This window comes from Galeopterus variegatus, unplaced genomic scaffold (genome assembly GCF_000696425.1).
Source record: "Galeopterus variegatus unplaced genomic scaffold, G_variegatus-3.0.2 Scaffold99, whole genome shotgun sequence".
Lineage (NCBI taxonomy): Eukaryota > Metazoa > Chordata > Mammalia > Dermoptera > Cynocephalidae > Galeopterus > Galeopterus variegatus.
The window spans coordinates 253,752-271,645 of NW_007726210.1; the positions used below are offsets into that span (position 1 = coordinate 253,752).

At 38.0% G+C, this 17,894-nt stretch overlaps 1 protein-coding gene across 3 annotated transcripts in view; it reads right to left on the reverse strand.

Annotated features, from left to right (window-relative positions):
• CNOT10 (CCR4-NOT transcription complex, subunit 10) overlaps nt 1-17,023 on the reverse strand; it is a 71,140-nt gene extending 54,117 nt beyond the window's left edge. For 2 of the 3 annotated variants that reach the window (XR_551296.1, XM_008583648.1), the window contains exon 1: nt 16,707-16,844. Coding sequence is in view for 2 of the 3 variants with exons in the window: in XM_008583648.1 (XP_008581870.1) it covers nt 16,707-16,728 (22 nt within the window). In the remaining variant the exon portion in view is untranslated. Of the gene's footprint in view, nt 1-16,706 lie in introns of all 3 variants that reach the window. The other variant, XM_008583640.1, reaches the window with a different exon arrangement.
• Between the last annotated feature and the right edge of the window lie 871 nt (nt 17,024-17,894).

The following is a 17,894-nucleotide window of genomic DNA, read 5'->3' on the forward strand; positions in this document are numbered from 1 at the left end:
AAAAAAAAAAAAAAAAAAAAGGGCCGGCCTGTGGCTCACTCGGTAGAGTGTGGTGCTGATAACACCAAGGCCACGGGTTCGGATCCTATATAGGGATGGCCGGTTTGCTCACTGGCTGAGCGTGGTGCTGACAACACCAAGTCAAGGGTTGAGATCCCCTTACCGGTCATCTTTAAAAAAAAAATACTAGATCTGCCATCCAGCAATGTACACAGTCCCACATATTCAAGAAAATATGCCAGGTCCTAGAGACACAAGGAGATTATAAATACACCTACAATGCCTTTGAAAGGTTTATAATCTAGTTGGAAAGTAGTAATATTTAACAATTAGAAAACTACATCGATAAGGGCTCACTGTTAATTTCTAGGCAAAGAATGTTTTCATAGGCTTAGAAATCCAAAAGCCAAAGAAGAACAAATTTTAAAAGTTTCCTTGACATGATTAAGTGTCTATATACATTCTAAATAAAGATTAATGATCCCATTTAGCTGGGAAAACTACCTCCTATCTGATAATTTACTATTTTAAAAATTTACTAATTTTAAAAATTAAGCTTTTTATTTTTATTTTTTAATTTAAAAACATATTCCCCAAATTCAGGTAACAATCTTAGCTGAACCAAGGCTAAAATTCTACTCAGAAGTATGTAAGTATAAACATTTTTAAGTGTTCTGACAAATGTTTCAAAACTTTTTATAATCCACTGAAGAATCATCATCACTCCCAAAATTTGTGAGCATAATGCAATTAAATTATCTCACTTCTTGTTCAAGATGGCTCTTTCTAGATTTAGCCCGGTCTGTATATTGTGGTAGGTTATCTAGAGAGATGGATTTGAAGGAAACTTTCATCTATTTTCTTCTCCTTGGAATGTGGAGCCTTGATGTCAGATGAGTGAAAAGAACCCAATTCGCTAAGTCATATTCTTTGGAGACAACATGATGCTTATTTAGTTCTCACAAACGTCAAACCTTGATCTATAAATTACATGATAGTAGCCACAAAACATTTTTTTTTTTTTTTTTTGGTGGCTGGCTGATATGGGGATCCGAACCCTTGACCTTGGTGTTATCAATACCACCTCTAACCAAACACAAACGTAATTAGAAAAGCTTAAAAACAGTTCCTATTTCTGTTTGAGAAATAGACATGACTTAACTTTTTTAAAGAAGAGGCAACAAAGTAAGTTAAAAAACTGAGTTAATAACAAATACTTCCAGTTAACCACATCTACAGAGCTGTTAAACTCACATCTAATACATCAAGGGAATATAAAAAATGTTAAGCTCTTTAAATCTGTTTAAACAGATTACAAAATCTTTCAAACCCTTTCATGTTTATTCAATGCTAAAATAATAATAAAGACTTTGGGAACAGGAATGGCAGGTGGTGAAGAAAGCCACAGTCCTTGAGAAGGCATAGTAGCTGCATTGCTATGGGTTAATTACATCTTTAGCCTCAAAATTCAAGATACCTCCACTGTGACATTTCCAGCTTTTCCCTGAGGTGCTGATCTCAACATACAGTTGTACTTATTAGTCTTTAGAAACTGTTTTCTTCTAAGATTTACAAATATTTTTCCCACTTAGAAATCTTTCTTTTGACTTTTAAAAGAACAACCTACTCTACTATTACTTTTTTGGGTCTTTTTATCTTCACCCATTCTCTTCCACTTTCAATTTTGAAAACTTTCATACCTACAGAAAAGCTGAAAGGATATACAATGAACATCCATATTTTCTTCACTTGGATTCACTGTTTTTTACATTAAACTTTTTATAATTGTAGATTCGTATGCAATCGTAAGACATAATACAGCAAGATCCCTTGTATACTTTACCCAATTTCCCCCAATGGTAATATCTTCCAAAACTATAGTACAGGGTCACACCCAGGATACTGACAATTATACAATCAAGATACACATTTCCATCAACACAAGGATCCTTCCTGTTGAACTTTAATAACCACACCCACGCCCTCCCCTCCTCCCTACCTCTAGCTAATTTGTTCTCCATGTCAATAATTCTGGGGGTGGGGGAAAGGGGAGAAATTAGATAAGGGGCATAAAGAATAAGTATGATTTGTAACAATGAATATGCTAATAAAAAATAAATTTTAAAAAATTCTGTCATTGCATGAATGTTATATAAATGGAGATTCACCATTTTTTAACATTTTGCCACATTTGTTTTACCTCTTGCTATTTATATATACTTTTCACTGGATCACTTGAAAGTAATATATCATGGCACTTAACCCCTAAATACTTCAGCATGCCTCCTCAAAGATTAAGGACATTCTACTACATAAACAAAATGATCACACTAAGAAAATTAACAATAGTTCAATAATATGATCTAAAATATAGTTCACATTCAAATTTCCCTGATTGTTCTAAGAAATGTTTTATAGTTTTATTTTTCTTTCCCAATTCAAGAACTAATCAAGGCTCACACATTTTATTTCCCTTGGTGTTATGTAGCTTTAGTTTCTTTGACTCCTGAACATTTCTTCACCTTTTTGTTTATTGGGTCACTGATTTTTTTAAGGAATCTAAGCCCACTATCCTGTAGAAATGTCCCACATTCTGTATTTATCTGACTGTTTCTTCAATATTAGATTCAGTTTAACATTTCTGGCAAAAATATTATATATGTGATGTGAGTATAAGTCATCTTTAACGTTAATATTTTCTTTTCTGTTAAAATTTGCCATTTGTTTTTGGTTTTTTGTTGTTTTTTGCCACTGGCTGGTATGAGGATCCTAACCTTGGTGTTATCAACACCCTGCGTAGAGCCTAAGCAGCCAGCCTGCCATTTGTTTTTTAAAAGTGCCTTTTATATTTTAATATTTCCCAAAGGATATTCTGTTTTTTAGTTCTACTCACCAGCAAAAGCTCCATGTATCATTAATGGAAATACCAATAAAAGGAAACATGACTACCGCATAAATGTGATGTCATGCGTTGCAAACATAGATATGTGAGGATAATTTCATTGCTTATGACTTTTAAAAAGAATTTCAAAGTCTTATGATATTTGAATTTCTTATTTATATGGGGAATATTTTTCATAAAGAATTATTGCTTCGGCATGAAATTCTAAGCCTTCCAAAGCTTGACCCTACCTGCAAAACGAGGATAAGAAAATTCTTTTGAGTTTACTGGGAGGCATTAGTAAAAATATATGTAAAGTAATTGGCATGCGTCTGGCAGAGTAACTACACAACATGCTGCTTGGCAGTGCAGATTCTATCATTTTCAACATACAGATGGGAGGCAGATAGAACAGTGAGGTGGAAACATACTTAGAATTGAAATAAAAAGACTAAAGCTGGCTAGTTAGCTCAGCCGGTTAAAGTGCAGCCTTATAACACCAAGGTCACAAGTTCAGATCCCCGTACAAGCCAGCTGCCAAAAACAAAAAACAGATGATTAAAATTCTGGTGCCGCTTCTGAAATTAAATAGATACAGGCATGGGAGTGGAGCCAATCTCAGCTTCTCTATTCCCTAAAATGAGGGTCTGTATCAGATGGCTTTTAGGGTCCCTTCCAACTCAAATTCAATAACTCCAAACAAGATCTATAAAAAAACTAACATGTTTCTTACTAAATCGGCACGCATATCCAGCTAAGGTAGCAGCAGAAGACAAATCTCCACGAGAAGGAACAGGAAAATATCTTGTTCCCCAAATTTACCACCATCAATAATGCCTACAATCACTAACATCACCGTCATCCCAAGGTCCTCAGAAGACACTCCTTAACCCTTGCCATTCAGACACACCTAACACTTGCCTGGGAGTTTTTAACTGTGATAGTATGGCTTGTGTACAATAAATTCAGGCTATACATTCATTTAGTAAATAGCCAAGGGACTACTATCACTCAAACACTTGTAAGTAAGTGCTAGGAATACAAACATGAAGCACACAGAAAAGGTTGAAACTCAGCAACTCCTCAGGGATTTAGAATACAAATGCAAATAGTTGTCCCTCAGTATCTTCGGTTGGTTCCAGGACCCTCCCCCCCACTCCCTTACCAAAATTTGTGGGTGCTCAAGTTCCTTTTAAAATGGCATAGTATTTGCAAAAAACCTATACACATCCTCGAATATACTTTTTTTTTTTTGGCCACTGGACCCGTGACCTTGCTGTTATCAAGGCTGCACTCTAACCAACTGAGCTAACCCGCCAGCCCCTCCTGTCTACTTTATGTCATCTCTAGATTACTTTTATTATCTAAGATGAGGGTACTGCAAAAAGTTCATAAAGAAATAGAATTAAAGGATAATACAGATCTTTCCATGAACTTTCTGAAGTAATCTCGTATGATGTAAATGCTATGTAAATAGTCGTTATACTGGTTTCTGTTTCTTTTTAATTTTTGTACTGTTATTTTTATTTTCCCAATATTTTCTATACCTAGTTGGTTGAATCTGCAGATGCGGAACTATGGATATGGAGAGCCAAATATACAGGATTCCAGATCTGAATGTTATGATAATAAGAGGGGGTATGATAGAGAGTAGAACAGGGGTGGGAAGTGAGGCTGGTTGTCAGCAAAAACTCTGAGGACTTAAATGACAAGTAGGAGTCAGGAATGGAAAGTTCTGGCGTGAGGGAACAGGGCTCCAAGTGTAAAACCCGCTTGCAGCTTTGGAAAAACAGCCCCTACTATATGACAGCCCCTACCTTAACATACTGTTTGCTTCCCCATCTGTATTAGTCTGTTTTTGTTGCTTATAACAAAATACCTGAAACTGGGTGATTTATAAAGAAAAATGACATTTATTTGCTTACAGTTTCTGAGGCTGGGAAGTCCAAAGTCCGTCTGGTGGTGGCAAAAGTGACCCAGGGGTCTCACATTGCAAGATGGTGGAAGCGGACAGAAGAGGAAGGCAGGCTCTCCTCTTCTCTTAAAGCCCTCAGAACGACGCCCCTGACCACCATTTTTAATCCATTCACTACAGCATGGTTCTACAATACAATCACCTCTTCAAGGCTCCACCTTTCAATTACCATAATAGGATTTCCCTCTTAACAGTCACAGTGGAGGCTAAGTTTCTAATATATAAAACTTTGGGGAACACAATTCAAGCTTCAATTAGTTTTGGGAGGACATAAATTCAATCCACCACACCACGCTATACTACCTGCAATTTCTGCTTAATTGTAACAATAATAATAATAATAGCAATTGACATTTATTGAGCACTACATGTTAGACATGTTCTAAACACTTCAAATGGATTACCTCATTTAACCTTTAAATCAATCCCCAGATGGCTACTTTCCATTTTGTAGCCAAACAGACCAAAACATGGAGTTTTAAGAACTTTGGCCAAGGTCAAAGTTAGCAAGTTATGGAACCAGTCTCAGACTCCAGCAGATTTGCTCCTCATCATTTGAGTGCTACACTATCCCCAGGGAAACTTTTCCTCAGTACAGTGTCTAAGAGTGGAATGGGAAGGGGTAGTCTAGGGACTTCCAGCAGTCCTCAGTTCCTTTCCTCCTCCCCTTTCAGGTTGCTCCCTCTGTCTTAAGGGAAAGGACCAAGTTCAGGGTAATACTTATGGAGGAATTAGTATTTCCAGCTCCTCTGCTGAGCATCTGCTCCTCAAAGGCCATACATGGACCACTCAAGGACATCAATTACCTCCTTGGAGCTCACCACCCCCATTTCCAGGTTGACAGAGCTCTGGACATTCATTAGTATCAGCTCCCCAATCTTTTGACCTTTGCTTCTTTTAATGTAAAATCCTCTTCACCAGAAAGGAAGAGAAATTTGGATCCCTGGTCTATATTCCCCAGGAGCAGCCACACATTCAGTTTGTTATTGGTAATAATAATAAACATCAAACATTTACCTATACGCCACCCTTACACTAGGACCTTTATGTAAATTACCACTAATTATTTCAACTAGCAAAACAGATGTTAATGCCACTTTATAGACAAGGAAACTATGGCTCAGAGAAGTTAAGTAACTTGCCCAACGTCACCAAGAAAGCAGCAAAGTGAACTTTGAATACAAAGCTGGCATCCTTCTACCATGTCAAACTACCTCCTTCTTACTCTCCCTACATTCCAGAAAGTTGTTGAGAAGTACACCAGTCATAGGGTTCCTCTGCTCAGTTTACTTTCCACTCTCCCCTTCTTCTGTATGTCTGCCAACATGGACTTGGGTTGGGGCTGGAGCTGGCACAATGTTCCCCCAGAGTTCTATCTTTCATAAAAGTTCTCTTTTATACTTCATCCATCACAAGCCCCCTTCCAAGACACTGGGGAAGTGTGACCCCCCCTCCATAGTGGCTTCCCAAGAGTAGCCTTGATAAACAAGTTCCATAATCCTCAACGGTCTTCTGGACTCTTCAGAAAGATCAGCCTCATAGCCACAGTCCTTCACAGCATTCCTCAAACACCAGAAACTTGTTGAAAGGGTAAATATAAATGGTTTTATAACACATGAAATGAAACTCAACCTCATTATTGATTAAACAAATGTAAATTAAAACAATAATAGTGAATATCTAGAAATAAATATCTTTCAGTTAAGAGTTGTATTAACTAAATTATGGTATAGAAATAAAATAGCACATTAACAGTTATTAAGAAAAGTTAAGTCTACATGTTTTGACATGGAAAAATACAATATCTTGTTAGATAAACCAAACAGATTGGAAACCATTTTGTACAACTGAATCCCATGTTTTATAAAAAATATATATAGATAGATATGTATATTTGAATGTACACAAAATAAAGTCTGGAAGGATACACATCAAATTCTTAGTGGCTACCTCTGGGGAGTGTGATGGAGGAGAAAGAGATTTTATTTTTCTTCACACTCCTCTTAATTGTTTAAATTTTATAATGAGTATGGATTACTTTTTTTTTAAGTTTTATTTTTAAATGCTTGCCCAAGGTTTTATTAGTCAGATGAGTCACTACTTTCAGGAGGCAAGTGACTACAAGACACATGAAGGGGGCTTCTGTGATACTGATAATGATCCATTGGTATGCTCAGTGTATTCTTCAAACTGTATGTATATACTTATGATCTGAGTATTTTTTGATAACTACCTAGAAACTTATACTCCAGGAATATCTCAAAGAACCAGTTTTCAGCAGAGATGACTTTGGGAAGCCATGGCCTGGCAGATGTTAGCAGTCAGTGAAGATTCCCAACTTCCCTCTTTCAAGAAGGCAATAGTATAATTCAAAGAGCAAAAGTCTTGGAATCAATCCCATCTTCAGTCCAGTCTCCCGCTGACCTGTCTTTAACTGGAGATGCTAAATAAATATTAGCTCTCTTCCTCCTTTCCTTTTGCCAGAACAATTAAGGATTCTTTCAGTTTTTTTAAAAATATACTTACATCTGCACTTTAAACATACAAATTAGGGCTGGCCTATGGCTGACTTGGGAGAGTATGGTGCTGATAACACCAAGGCCACGGGTTCGGATCCCTATATAGGGATGGCCAGTTAGCTCACTTGGGAGAGCGTGGTGCTGACAACACCAAATCAGGGATGAAGATCCCCTTACCGGTCATCTTTAAAAAAAAAAAAAAAAACCCATACGAATTAACAATGAAAATAGATTTAATGTGATTTGATTATGGAACAGCTCATTAGATCACTATGAAGCCACTAGAAGACTGCACACTCTTTTGAGACTCACCACTTATACTAAGAACATGATATAACTTAAGTTTAAGAGAACTTATCTAAGATTTACCTAAGAACTTATCTGCCTTATAAAAAAGGCATCTGGTATTTGGGTTTATTAAAAGTGTTACTTCTGAGGGCCGGCCCGGTGGCGCACTGGATAGTGCGCCGCTTGGGAAGCGCGGCGGCGCTCCTGCCCGAGGGTTCGGATCCCACATACAGACCGGTTCCCGCTCACTGGCTGAGCGAGGCACGGGAGCAATGCCGAGGGATGCAATCCCGTTGCCGGACACGGAAAAAGACCAAAAAAAAAAAAAAAAAAAGTGTTACTTCTGATAATTACAGTTAGCAGATAAACTGGTATTCCATTTCCACTTCAGCATACAGATAAATAAGATTTAGTCCTAATAGGAAGGAGAAAAAACCAATAGTTTAATGGAGAATGTTCACCAGTTTAAATGGACAATGTTAAACAGCTTCGGCTTTAGAAAGTGAATAACAATGAGTTTGACTGCAAAACTACCAACTCTATACACAATACATCTGTTCTGCAAAACTTACAGTGAGGATCAATTACTTTAAAATGTGTAAAGATGGGATGCAGGATTTTAGGACATCAGAAAGTAAGGTATAAGTTTAAATTGAAGCAGAACCCTCAAGTCCATGTATATTCATCATAAAATTTTAACAATGATCATAAATACTTTGTACATGTTTCTTTCATTATTTAACGTTTTAGAAAACCTAACACTTAAAAAAAACCTTATTTTATAAAGTAATAAATTTAAAACAAATGCCAAGGGCCGGCCCCATGGCGCACTCAGAGAGTGCGGCACTGGGAGCGCAGTGACGCTCCCGCCGCGGGTTCGGATCCTATCATAGGAATGGCCGGTGCGCTCACTGGCTGAGTGCGGTGCGGGTAACACCACACCAAGGGTTGCAATCCCCTTACCGGTCATGAAAAAGACAAAAAATAAATAAATAAATAAAATAAATAAAACAAATGCCAAAAAATCTTAGTTTCTCATCAAATTATCTTCATAGCTTCCTCTAAAATATGCCCTCTCTAGATTAGATGACATTCTTTAATGAGATTTCTGGATCCAACTGTACAAATGACGTAGAAATATACAGCAGAGGGAAACACCCAACAATTCACCAAGGAGATGAAGATCTTAAGCTTCTATTCTCCACTAAAAGCAGAATGGCTCATGTAGCCACTGCTGTCATCATCCCTTAGGAAATGTGAAAGTCTCCTAAAATTCTCCAGGAAAGGAGAGAAGCCAATTTTAAGATAAATAAATAAGCTAGATTCTAGAGCTGATAAAAGACTCTGAAATTCCCATTTCTACATATATTTCAGAGACCTGAGCTCAACAAATAACCTTTTACATGTTAACCAACCATTATTTTACTTACATTCTTTTACTTCAGGATAAAAATTTTCTTTTTTTAAAAAACACATACCTCAATCAGATCACCATTTTTATTTTTCTTGTTGTATATTTGTACACTTTTCAAGTTTTCTGCAAGTAATAGGTAATAACTTTTGAATCAGTTTTTTAAATGTTTTTAAAACATGCATTATTTGTAACTGCTGACTTCTTACCAGAGTCTGTACATAATTCCACAATGTGTCTTTATTTGTCCAAAAGTAGTCTCCATTGCCAGTTGAAAGAGTATACGACCATTCCTCCATAAGTTTGACTTTCCTTCTACTCTGGCCTAATAAACATGGCTGACCTAGGCGTACAGAGCTCTTTGACCCACAAACCTTGACACTCTTTAAGCTAACAGACTTCATTTCTAACCAAACAACTACCTTTAGGTTTGAACTAAGTAGAAAAGAAACAGACCACTTTATCAAAACTGAAAAAATCAGTTAACTGAAAGCACAGGCACATTCCAATACAGAATGTTTTAAAATTCAATCTGATTGGAGGATGACTACAAGCTACACTCATCAAAATATAGCTCCAATGAAGTTCAAGAAAAGAAATTTTTTTCCAATGAAAAAAGGAACATTAAAAGGACTAAGGAAATCAACTGCAACAGATGCAAAATATTGATGATGCCTCCGTGAAGGAAAATCTTAAATAAGAAGGATGCTATTTCAAAGAAAAACAATGCAGACTTACTAAAGTCACCATATAGCTGAGGTTAGCACACCTCACATGTGGTTTCTATCACCTAAACAAGCACACCTGACTTATCAAAATGAATGACTGATATGAATATGAATGACTGATTTCTACATAGCTCAGAGAAATAAAACATGACCAATGGAGATATTTTCTTCAGCCCAAGACATATTATTTCCTAAACCACGTTCTCCCCATGTTAGACTGAACAAGATGAACTGGAGAAATGGAAGAGCACAAATTCTAGAGCCCAAAGGATAAGCCATTCATAACTGGCAATTCTACAAACTTGAGCACCCTGTGCAGTACTGCAGAAATGAAAGAACAAATTCAAATCAATAATATCAACATGCTTTACAGAAGACAGACAAAGCAGAACACGGCACTGCCAATGAGTACTTTTATTTTCATATCTAACAGCAGTTTTTAATGCACAGAAAAGCCTGACATTTACTCTAGTTTTAAATATTAATACTTGGCTTATTAATGTTACAAATTCAAAAAGCCTAGATTTCCCTCAAACTTTTACATTCAACTTATACATCTTATTCTAGTTAGAGGTCTAACTTTAAGTTGTAATGAATGTTGGAACTCACAAAGTTAAACACCATCAAATATAAAATTTTAACTACTTAAAAAAAAATTTTTTTTTTTTTAAAAAAGATGACCAGTAAGGGGTTCTTAACCCTTGGCTTGGTATTGTCAGCACCACGCTCAGCCAGTGAGCAAACTGGCCATCACTACATAGGATCCGAACCCATGGCCTTGGTGTTATCAGCACCACACTCTCCCGAGTGGGCCGGCCCTAATTACTTAAAAATCTTTAATAATTCAGCTTTAAATATAATTGCTTAACTTAAAAAGACAAAATTTCCTGAAAACTTAAATAACTTATAAATCTAAAAATCTATATTATACTTATAAATATAGTGATTTTTAGGTATTCTTTAATGTCCATGCAATAATATAAATATGGTAAAATTTCAACTTAAATTCACAAGCATAAATCAACTATTCACTCAGATATACATTTTAAATTGGAATCGTAAGACCAATATATTATTCTAAACTCTAACAATTAAAAACACTTAAAATATCAAATGTAGATGACTATTACATCAACCCTTTATTCTGAAAACTAATAATTGAAAAGGATGAATTAAGCTTTTAACATTTAACATGTCTTTCTAGGAAGAATTAGTTTATCCCCAGTTGATATGAGAGAGCTATTCTTTACTGAAGAATACCAACTAATAAATGTAGAAACAGTAATAGAACTAGGAAAAGTACCATTTTGCAACTCCCCAATGATATAACTGATCAAGGAAATGATCATCAATCGTTGATGTTCACACAATGCCAAATTATGACCCTACAGATTACTTCTAATTGCAAATGGAAAAAGATGTTCCTGCCACCACCTTAACAAATTGATCAAATTTAGCATCACTAATAGTAGAAACCTGACATTATGTACTTTATATAGAATTTAAATATATATACAGCATCACCTACAGAGTATCTTGAAAATATGTTAAACCTAAATCTAATCAAGCCTGTACAAATAAGTTTCAGTTTATGGAAATACAAAAAAGGAACTAATTAAAGGATATCAGGAAGAAACAATCAGATGAATACAGAATGTGGAATATCCTACAAAATAACTGACTTAGCCTCTTTGAAAAGTCAGTCATACCAAAAAAAAAGTGAATATTGGAAACTAAAGAGACATAACTTAATATAATGCATGAACCCTGACTGCACTCTGATCTGAAAAGCACAACTGTATAGGCACCTATAATTAAAATTAATTTACTGCATGTTATCAAATGACTAAAAGAGAGGAGATCAAATGTCCATAACACAAAGAAATGATTATGTTTTTTAATGATGAATATGCTAATTATCCTGACTTGATCATCACACATTGAACACAGTTACTGATATTCAACTCTGCATTCTACAAATATGTATAATCATGTTTCAATAAAATAAAGGCACAGCTTTAAAGAACATTTTTGGGACAATTGGGAAAATTTTAATACATTAAAACATTACTTTCTATATATGTATAACCCATTTAAAAATGAGTCAACACTAAAAGTTGTAGCTAGAGATATAGGAAGCAAATACGGCAAAATGTAACAATTTTTGAACTAGGTGGTGGACATATGGATACTCATTTTTTTCTTTTCAATTTTTTTGATATTTAAAATCATTTGTAATAAAAAGTTGAAAAAATATCAAATAATGCCCATAGTTCTTATTAGACCCTGGAAAAAGCAAATGGCATCTATATATAACATATGGATGACTTAAAATACATATATATATATATTTTTTTTCCTCCTTTTTTTAAAAAGTCAATGTGAGCTTGCGTAGGCATAGAAAAAGTCTGGAAGAACAACAAACTTAGTACTAGTTAGCTGGAGAGTGGGATCGGCTAAGGGTGATAGCAAACTTATCCTTTTTGGCCTTGGCTTAAAATATTCTCATTTGTTTGTTCTTCCTACAATTTTTCTGGTCAACCTGGGCTCAAAATTTCAAAGCCACCTTTATGTATTCTTCTCTTGATTCATATTACTCATCTGGTCCTATTTTTCCCTTCTACATAATGTCATCAATCTTTTCCATTTAAGTGTACTACCACCAACCTCACAGTCCAAATTCTCACATAACCTTAAATCTAGGATTTTGTATTCTAACTCCACCTACTTCCTCCTTTCAAATAACCATAAAAAGTCAAATAAATCACCCTCAAACGATATCGGTATTTCCTCAGTCAAGAATGACACTGCCCTGTATGGGCCAGCAAAAAAAAAAAGAATGATACTACTTTCTCACCACTTTTCTGTGTAATAAAGGGCCACAAACTTTGCGAACCTTCCATTGCCCCTTTCAATCTTTGTCTTTGGTTGGTGCTCCTCTGCCCTGGGACACTCCTTCCTTAACGATTTGGCTGGAATGTAACTCAGGTTGTGGGATCTGCTGTCTGATCCATCACTGAGAAGCCACACAACCCAAAAGCACAGGGAAATTAGCTCCCGATGAGGAGTCTTAACCAACTAGAAACATGAAATGGGAGGAAGCTGGACAGATGAATCATTCCTCCTTTCTCTCTTCTATGGACTACTCTGAAGTTTCTCCTCAAAACCCTTCCAGAAAAATCCACATGCAAGTTACCAGCTGTCTCTTCACAGCTCAAGGTGAAGCAGTAGCCAGGGATGTAAGGTACTGTATTTCATCTTCCTTTACCTTACTTCCTTCTCTCCCTTGCTTTCACTACCCTGGGCTTGTACCTTCCAAATAAAAAGTTAGCACCTTGATTGGGTTCTAATTTCCAAAAGATATGGGCTACGATTTACCTCAGTTGATCCTCACAAGCTACAACACTGTGAGGCAAATAAATTAGAAAGCAATTAGGATCCCCATTTTACAAATGAAGAAACTGGGGCTCAACTAAGATCCTTTTCTAAGGACCGCAGCTTTCTGCTCACCTACTATACCCAGTCACCAAATTCTGCCAATTTTACTCTCTAAACATTTCTCATAACTGCCTCTCCTCTCCATCCTACCACTACCCTAAAGGATTAACCAAAATTTTTAAAAACTCAGAGCCTGAGATTATCTCATTTAACCCTTTACCAGCCCTGTGAGGTAGACACTATTATCATTCTCATTCTATACACAGAAAAGCTAAGGCTTAAAAAACAAACAAAAAAAAAAAAACCTGAAAATTTGCCCAAGGTCACAGAAATACCAAGTGGTACAGCTAGGATGAACTTAGGCTGTCCAATTTCAAACCCCATGCTGCTAACTCATCATTTCTCATCTGGCTCAGTTAAAACATGTATCAGATCACACCACCATGCCCTTGTGAAACCCCTCAGTGGCTTCCCATTAGTTAAACTGAATTCAAATTTTCTCCATGGCCAATAAAGCCTAGTATATGCCAGGTCCTGCCACAACTTTGACTTCATTTCTTGCCATGTTATCTTTGCTTACTATGCTACAAATATATATTGAGTGCCTCCTATATGCCAGACATTGTTCTAGATGCTAGAGCATGACTAACACAGACAAAAGTCCCTGTCCTCAGAGAGCTTATATTCAAGGAGTCTTCTTAATGCTTTTTAAACATTTACCAACCAAGGGTTCTGTACACTTGTTGCTCTTCCTACCTGGATCATTCTTCCTCCACATGGCTCTTTATCTTTAGGGTCTCAGTTCAAATGTCACCCCCAAAAGAGCCCTTCTATAACCAATCTATCTAAAATAGAATGCTTGCTCTCAGTTATCCTCTATCCTCTTACTCATTTACCTTTTCTTCAGAGTATTTATCACAATCTCATATCATACTCATTTTTTGTGTTTACATGTTTCCTGTCTTCGTACTAATGTCCATGAGGACAGAGATTTTTGTCTTATTACTTACCCAGTGCCTAAAGTAGTGCTTGGCAAAGCTGGCCATGGTGAACATTTACTCAATAAATTAATATCACAACATTAACTTGTTTTAGGTGGTCTCTGGGCTTCCAGTCTTGCTTCATTTAAATCCACCCTCTACCACAGCCAGTGTGATTAGGTTATTTACCTTAACTCCTTTCACAGCCCTGTTTTTTAACCTATTGAAGAACAAATATACAAAACTGTCCATGAAAAGGAACGTGACCTCAGGAGCTCAGAGAGAAGTCACATGTAAGGTAGATTGTGAATGAAGAGATTGTTCACCAGATGGAGAAGAGAAAGAAGGGCATTACAGCTAATAAGCTCAAAAGAACACAATACTTTGCAAGTCATTTCTAGAGTGAAGAGCTGGAAATAGACTGTGAACAGGTTCACAAACCATATTAAAGAGTGAGGACTTGATACCCAAAAGATGGAATGGTATCAAAAAATTTATAGGTGGGGAATGGCACGATCCAATGAGTGTTTCAGAAATAAAAAGAAAGGACAGCAGTGAAGGAGAATGAACTGGATAGGAAAAGACAAACTTCATTCAGAATACTCAATGTGAAATACATCTTATTAAGAGATAAAGGCCACAACCGCAGCAGCTGAAATGGAGATGGAGAAGAGCAGAGACATTCAAGGGAGCTACACTAAACATTTATCTACTTTCTACAAATTCAATCTTACTATCTAGGTAGGAAAAGTTTCCTACAATGCGGCCTATAAACTTAAACCAGTTTAAAAACAGTCCCCTAATTATTCTACACCTTATTATTCACTTATACATATTACACAGCTCTTATCAAATGGACTGAAACTATGATAGGTCTGTCTCCTCTAACAGACTGAAGAGCGGGTCCTCAACGGCAGAAAGTGTATCATATCCATTTCTTCAACATTTAAGGCAGCCTGCACTCAATCGTTCTGAGTGAACGAATGAACAAGTAAAGGAATGCTTTATGACTGAGGTAAGACTCAGAAAACTAGATGAACTTTAGGTGCAAGAAGGTGATTCCAGGCAAGTGTGATGGTATGAGAAGTAGGAATGATAAACCTGGGAAACAGGCACTATCATAAATAAAGGACATGCTGGTCCCCTTGTCCAGTCCTGGACAGGCTCCACGTTTGTTCCCTGCCTGTAACATTCTCCCCATCCACCCTTTCCCATTCCATATGGCTACTCTTTCATTTTCACTCACATCTCTGCTCAAATATCACCTCACCAGAGAGATTCCCTGACAATCTATCTAAAATTCTATAGCACACTGTATCACCCTCACTACCCAACCCTTTTCTGTTTTGTTCTCAGCAGATTACTGAAGAATCCTCTAATCATTTTATTCATTTGTACCTATATTAGGATTAGCTCACTTTAGTTTCAAACTGAAATTCATTTGTCAGTTATTTAGATCAGAGCCTACTAAAACTTACAGCACACTGGGATTGTATTTTTTTTTTTTAATTAAATTCACTGTAAAAAGTTCACTTATGTTGAACAATTCTTTTTTTTTTTTTTTTTTTCCTTTTTTTGTCTTTTTTTACTGACCGGCAACGGGATCGCAACCCTCGGTGCTGCACCCGCACCGCGCTCAACCAGTGAGCGGGAACCGGTCTCCACATGGGATCCGAACCCTCGGCGGGAGCGCCTCCGCGCTCCTAAGCAGCGCACTATTCAGTGCGCCACCGGGCCGGCCCTATGTTGAACAATTCTAAATCCACTCACTTAAATTCCTTCCAATGAAACCTGGATGTCACAGAGAATATTAATTTCTTGCAGGAAACATATGCCAGACCTTCCCATGGGTGGGAAGGAAAAAAATTTGTATTCCTTAATGGGGAATATTCTAGGAATGGGGGTAATAATCCATAAAGAAACGCATTGAGATTAAGTAATCTTGAGCAACTAAAGGAAAATAGGTACCAAAGTACAAGATATCAGAAAGCACAGACCGCAGAGAGACACTGCAATTTTAAGCCTATTTAAATAAGTGTTTTTCACAAAGTTAATTCCATAGGACGTCGCTGACCAGAGGCAGTTTCATGTGGCCAAAACAGCCGAAGTGAACACAAGCCTGAGCCACAGAACTTTAATGTGGCTGTGTGCTCCGTGGTGACCTTCCCTTGGTCTGCCTTTCCCACAGGAAAGTCGAAAAATTTGTGAAGCGACAAAATAAATGTAAGCTTTTTAAGCCAGACCTATTTAAGAGAGCAGGGCAAAGGCGGTCAATAGGGGCTTCATGGCACTTGAGTAAAACATTATCGGACTTGGGACCCAGACTCATGTTAGCGACAGCCGAGCTAAGGGATAGGGGAGAGAAATACACGCCCAAATTAAAGTCGCCCTCGAGTCCCCACCCCGAGCCCTGCCGCCTCCGCGGGCGGGGTATGAAGGCCCCCGCGTGTCCAGCAGCCTAATAGTGCGGGGCGCGGGCACCTCACCTGCAGGCTTGTCTGCAGCCATCTTCCCGCCTCGGCTCGGATTCTTCCCCCCAGGTGGCGTGGCCCCGACTCCCGCCGCCGGGTTGGCCGCTGTCCTAGACCTCGGAGGACAACTCTGTGCTCCGGGACCCTTAGTTCCGGCCTGGGGAGTGGGCTGAGGAAGTGACGAGAGCTAGTTTGCGTCGTCTAGCAACAGCAACAGCGTCTCCGCCCAGTCAGCGCCACAACCTCCCGCCATCCACGGCTTCCGCCCCGCGGCATCCGGGTACACACTACTTCCGGGAGCCGCGGCCAGCCTCACCTACAGCGCCGGTGTGGGAACTGCTGCTGGCCCCGCCCCACGCCGGCGTCCCTTCCACGCCCCGCCCCCGGCTGTGCGTGTTCGTACCTAGCTGGACAAGCTCGCTAGTTCGTACCTGTGGACTTGTGCTGGGTGCACCGGGAGGGAGTTGCGCGAGTGCCCTTGGCTTACCCTGATTAAAATACCAAAGTGTCAGAGCTCCTGTCCCTTACTTTACATACAATCACAATAACCACACTTGACATTTATGTGCTAAGCACTGAGCCTTGCACTTGGCCTGTACTCTCATTGATTTCTCACAACCCTCTAAGAGAATAGGTGTTGAGATTCCCTGTTTTTTTTTGTTTTTTTTTTGACCGGTAAGGGGACCACAACCGTTGGCATGGTGTGGTCCGCAGCGCGCTCAGCCAGCGAGCGCACCGGCCATCCCTATATACGATCCGAACCCGCAGCCTCCGCGCTCCCAGCGCCGCACTCTCCTGATTGAGCCACGGGGCCGACCGGATGTTCCCTGTTTTAAAAAAACAAAAACAAAAACAATTTTTTTAAATTTTAGAATACTTTTAGATTTGCAGAAAAGTTGCAAAGATGGTACATTGAGTTTCTGTGGACATACTCCTCACCTAATTTCCCCTATTGTGAACATCGTAATTACTAAATTACTATGGTACATTGATCACATCTAAGAAACTAGTTTGGTGCATTACTATTAATCAAACTACGCTTTATTCAGATTTTACCAGTTTTCCGTCAGTGTCTTTATCTGGTCCAGGATCACGTCCAAGATACCACATTGCACTTCTTTGCCATGTCCTTGTAGGCTGTTTTAGGCTGTGACAGTTTCTCAGATTTTCCTCGTTTTTGATGACATTGACAGTTGAAGAATA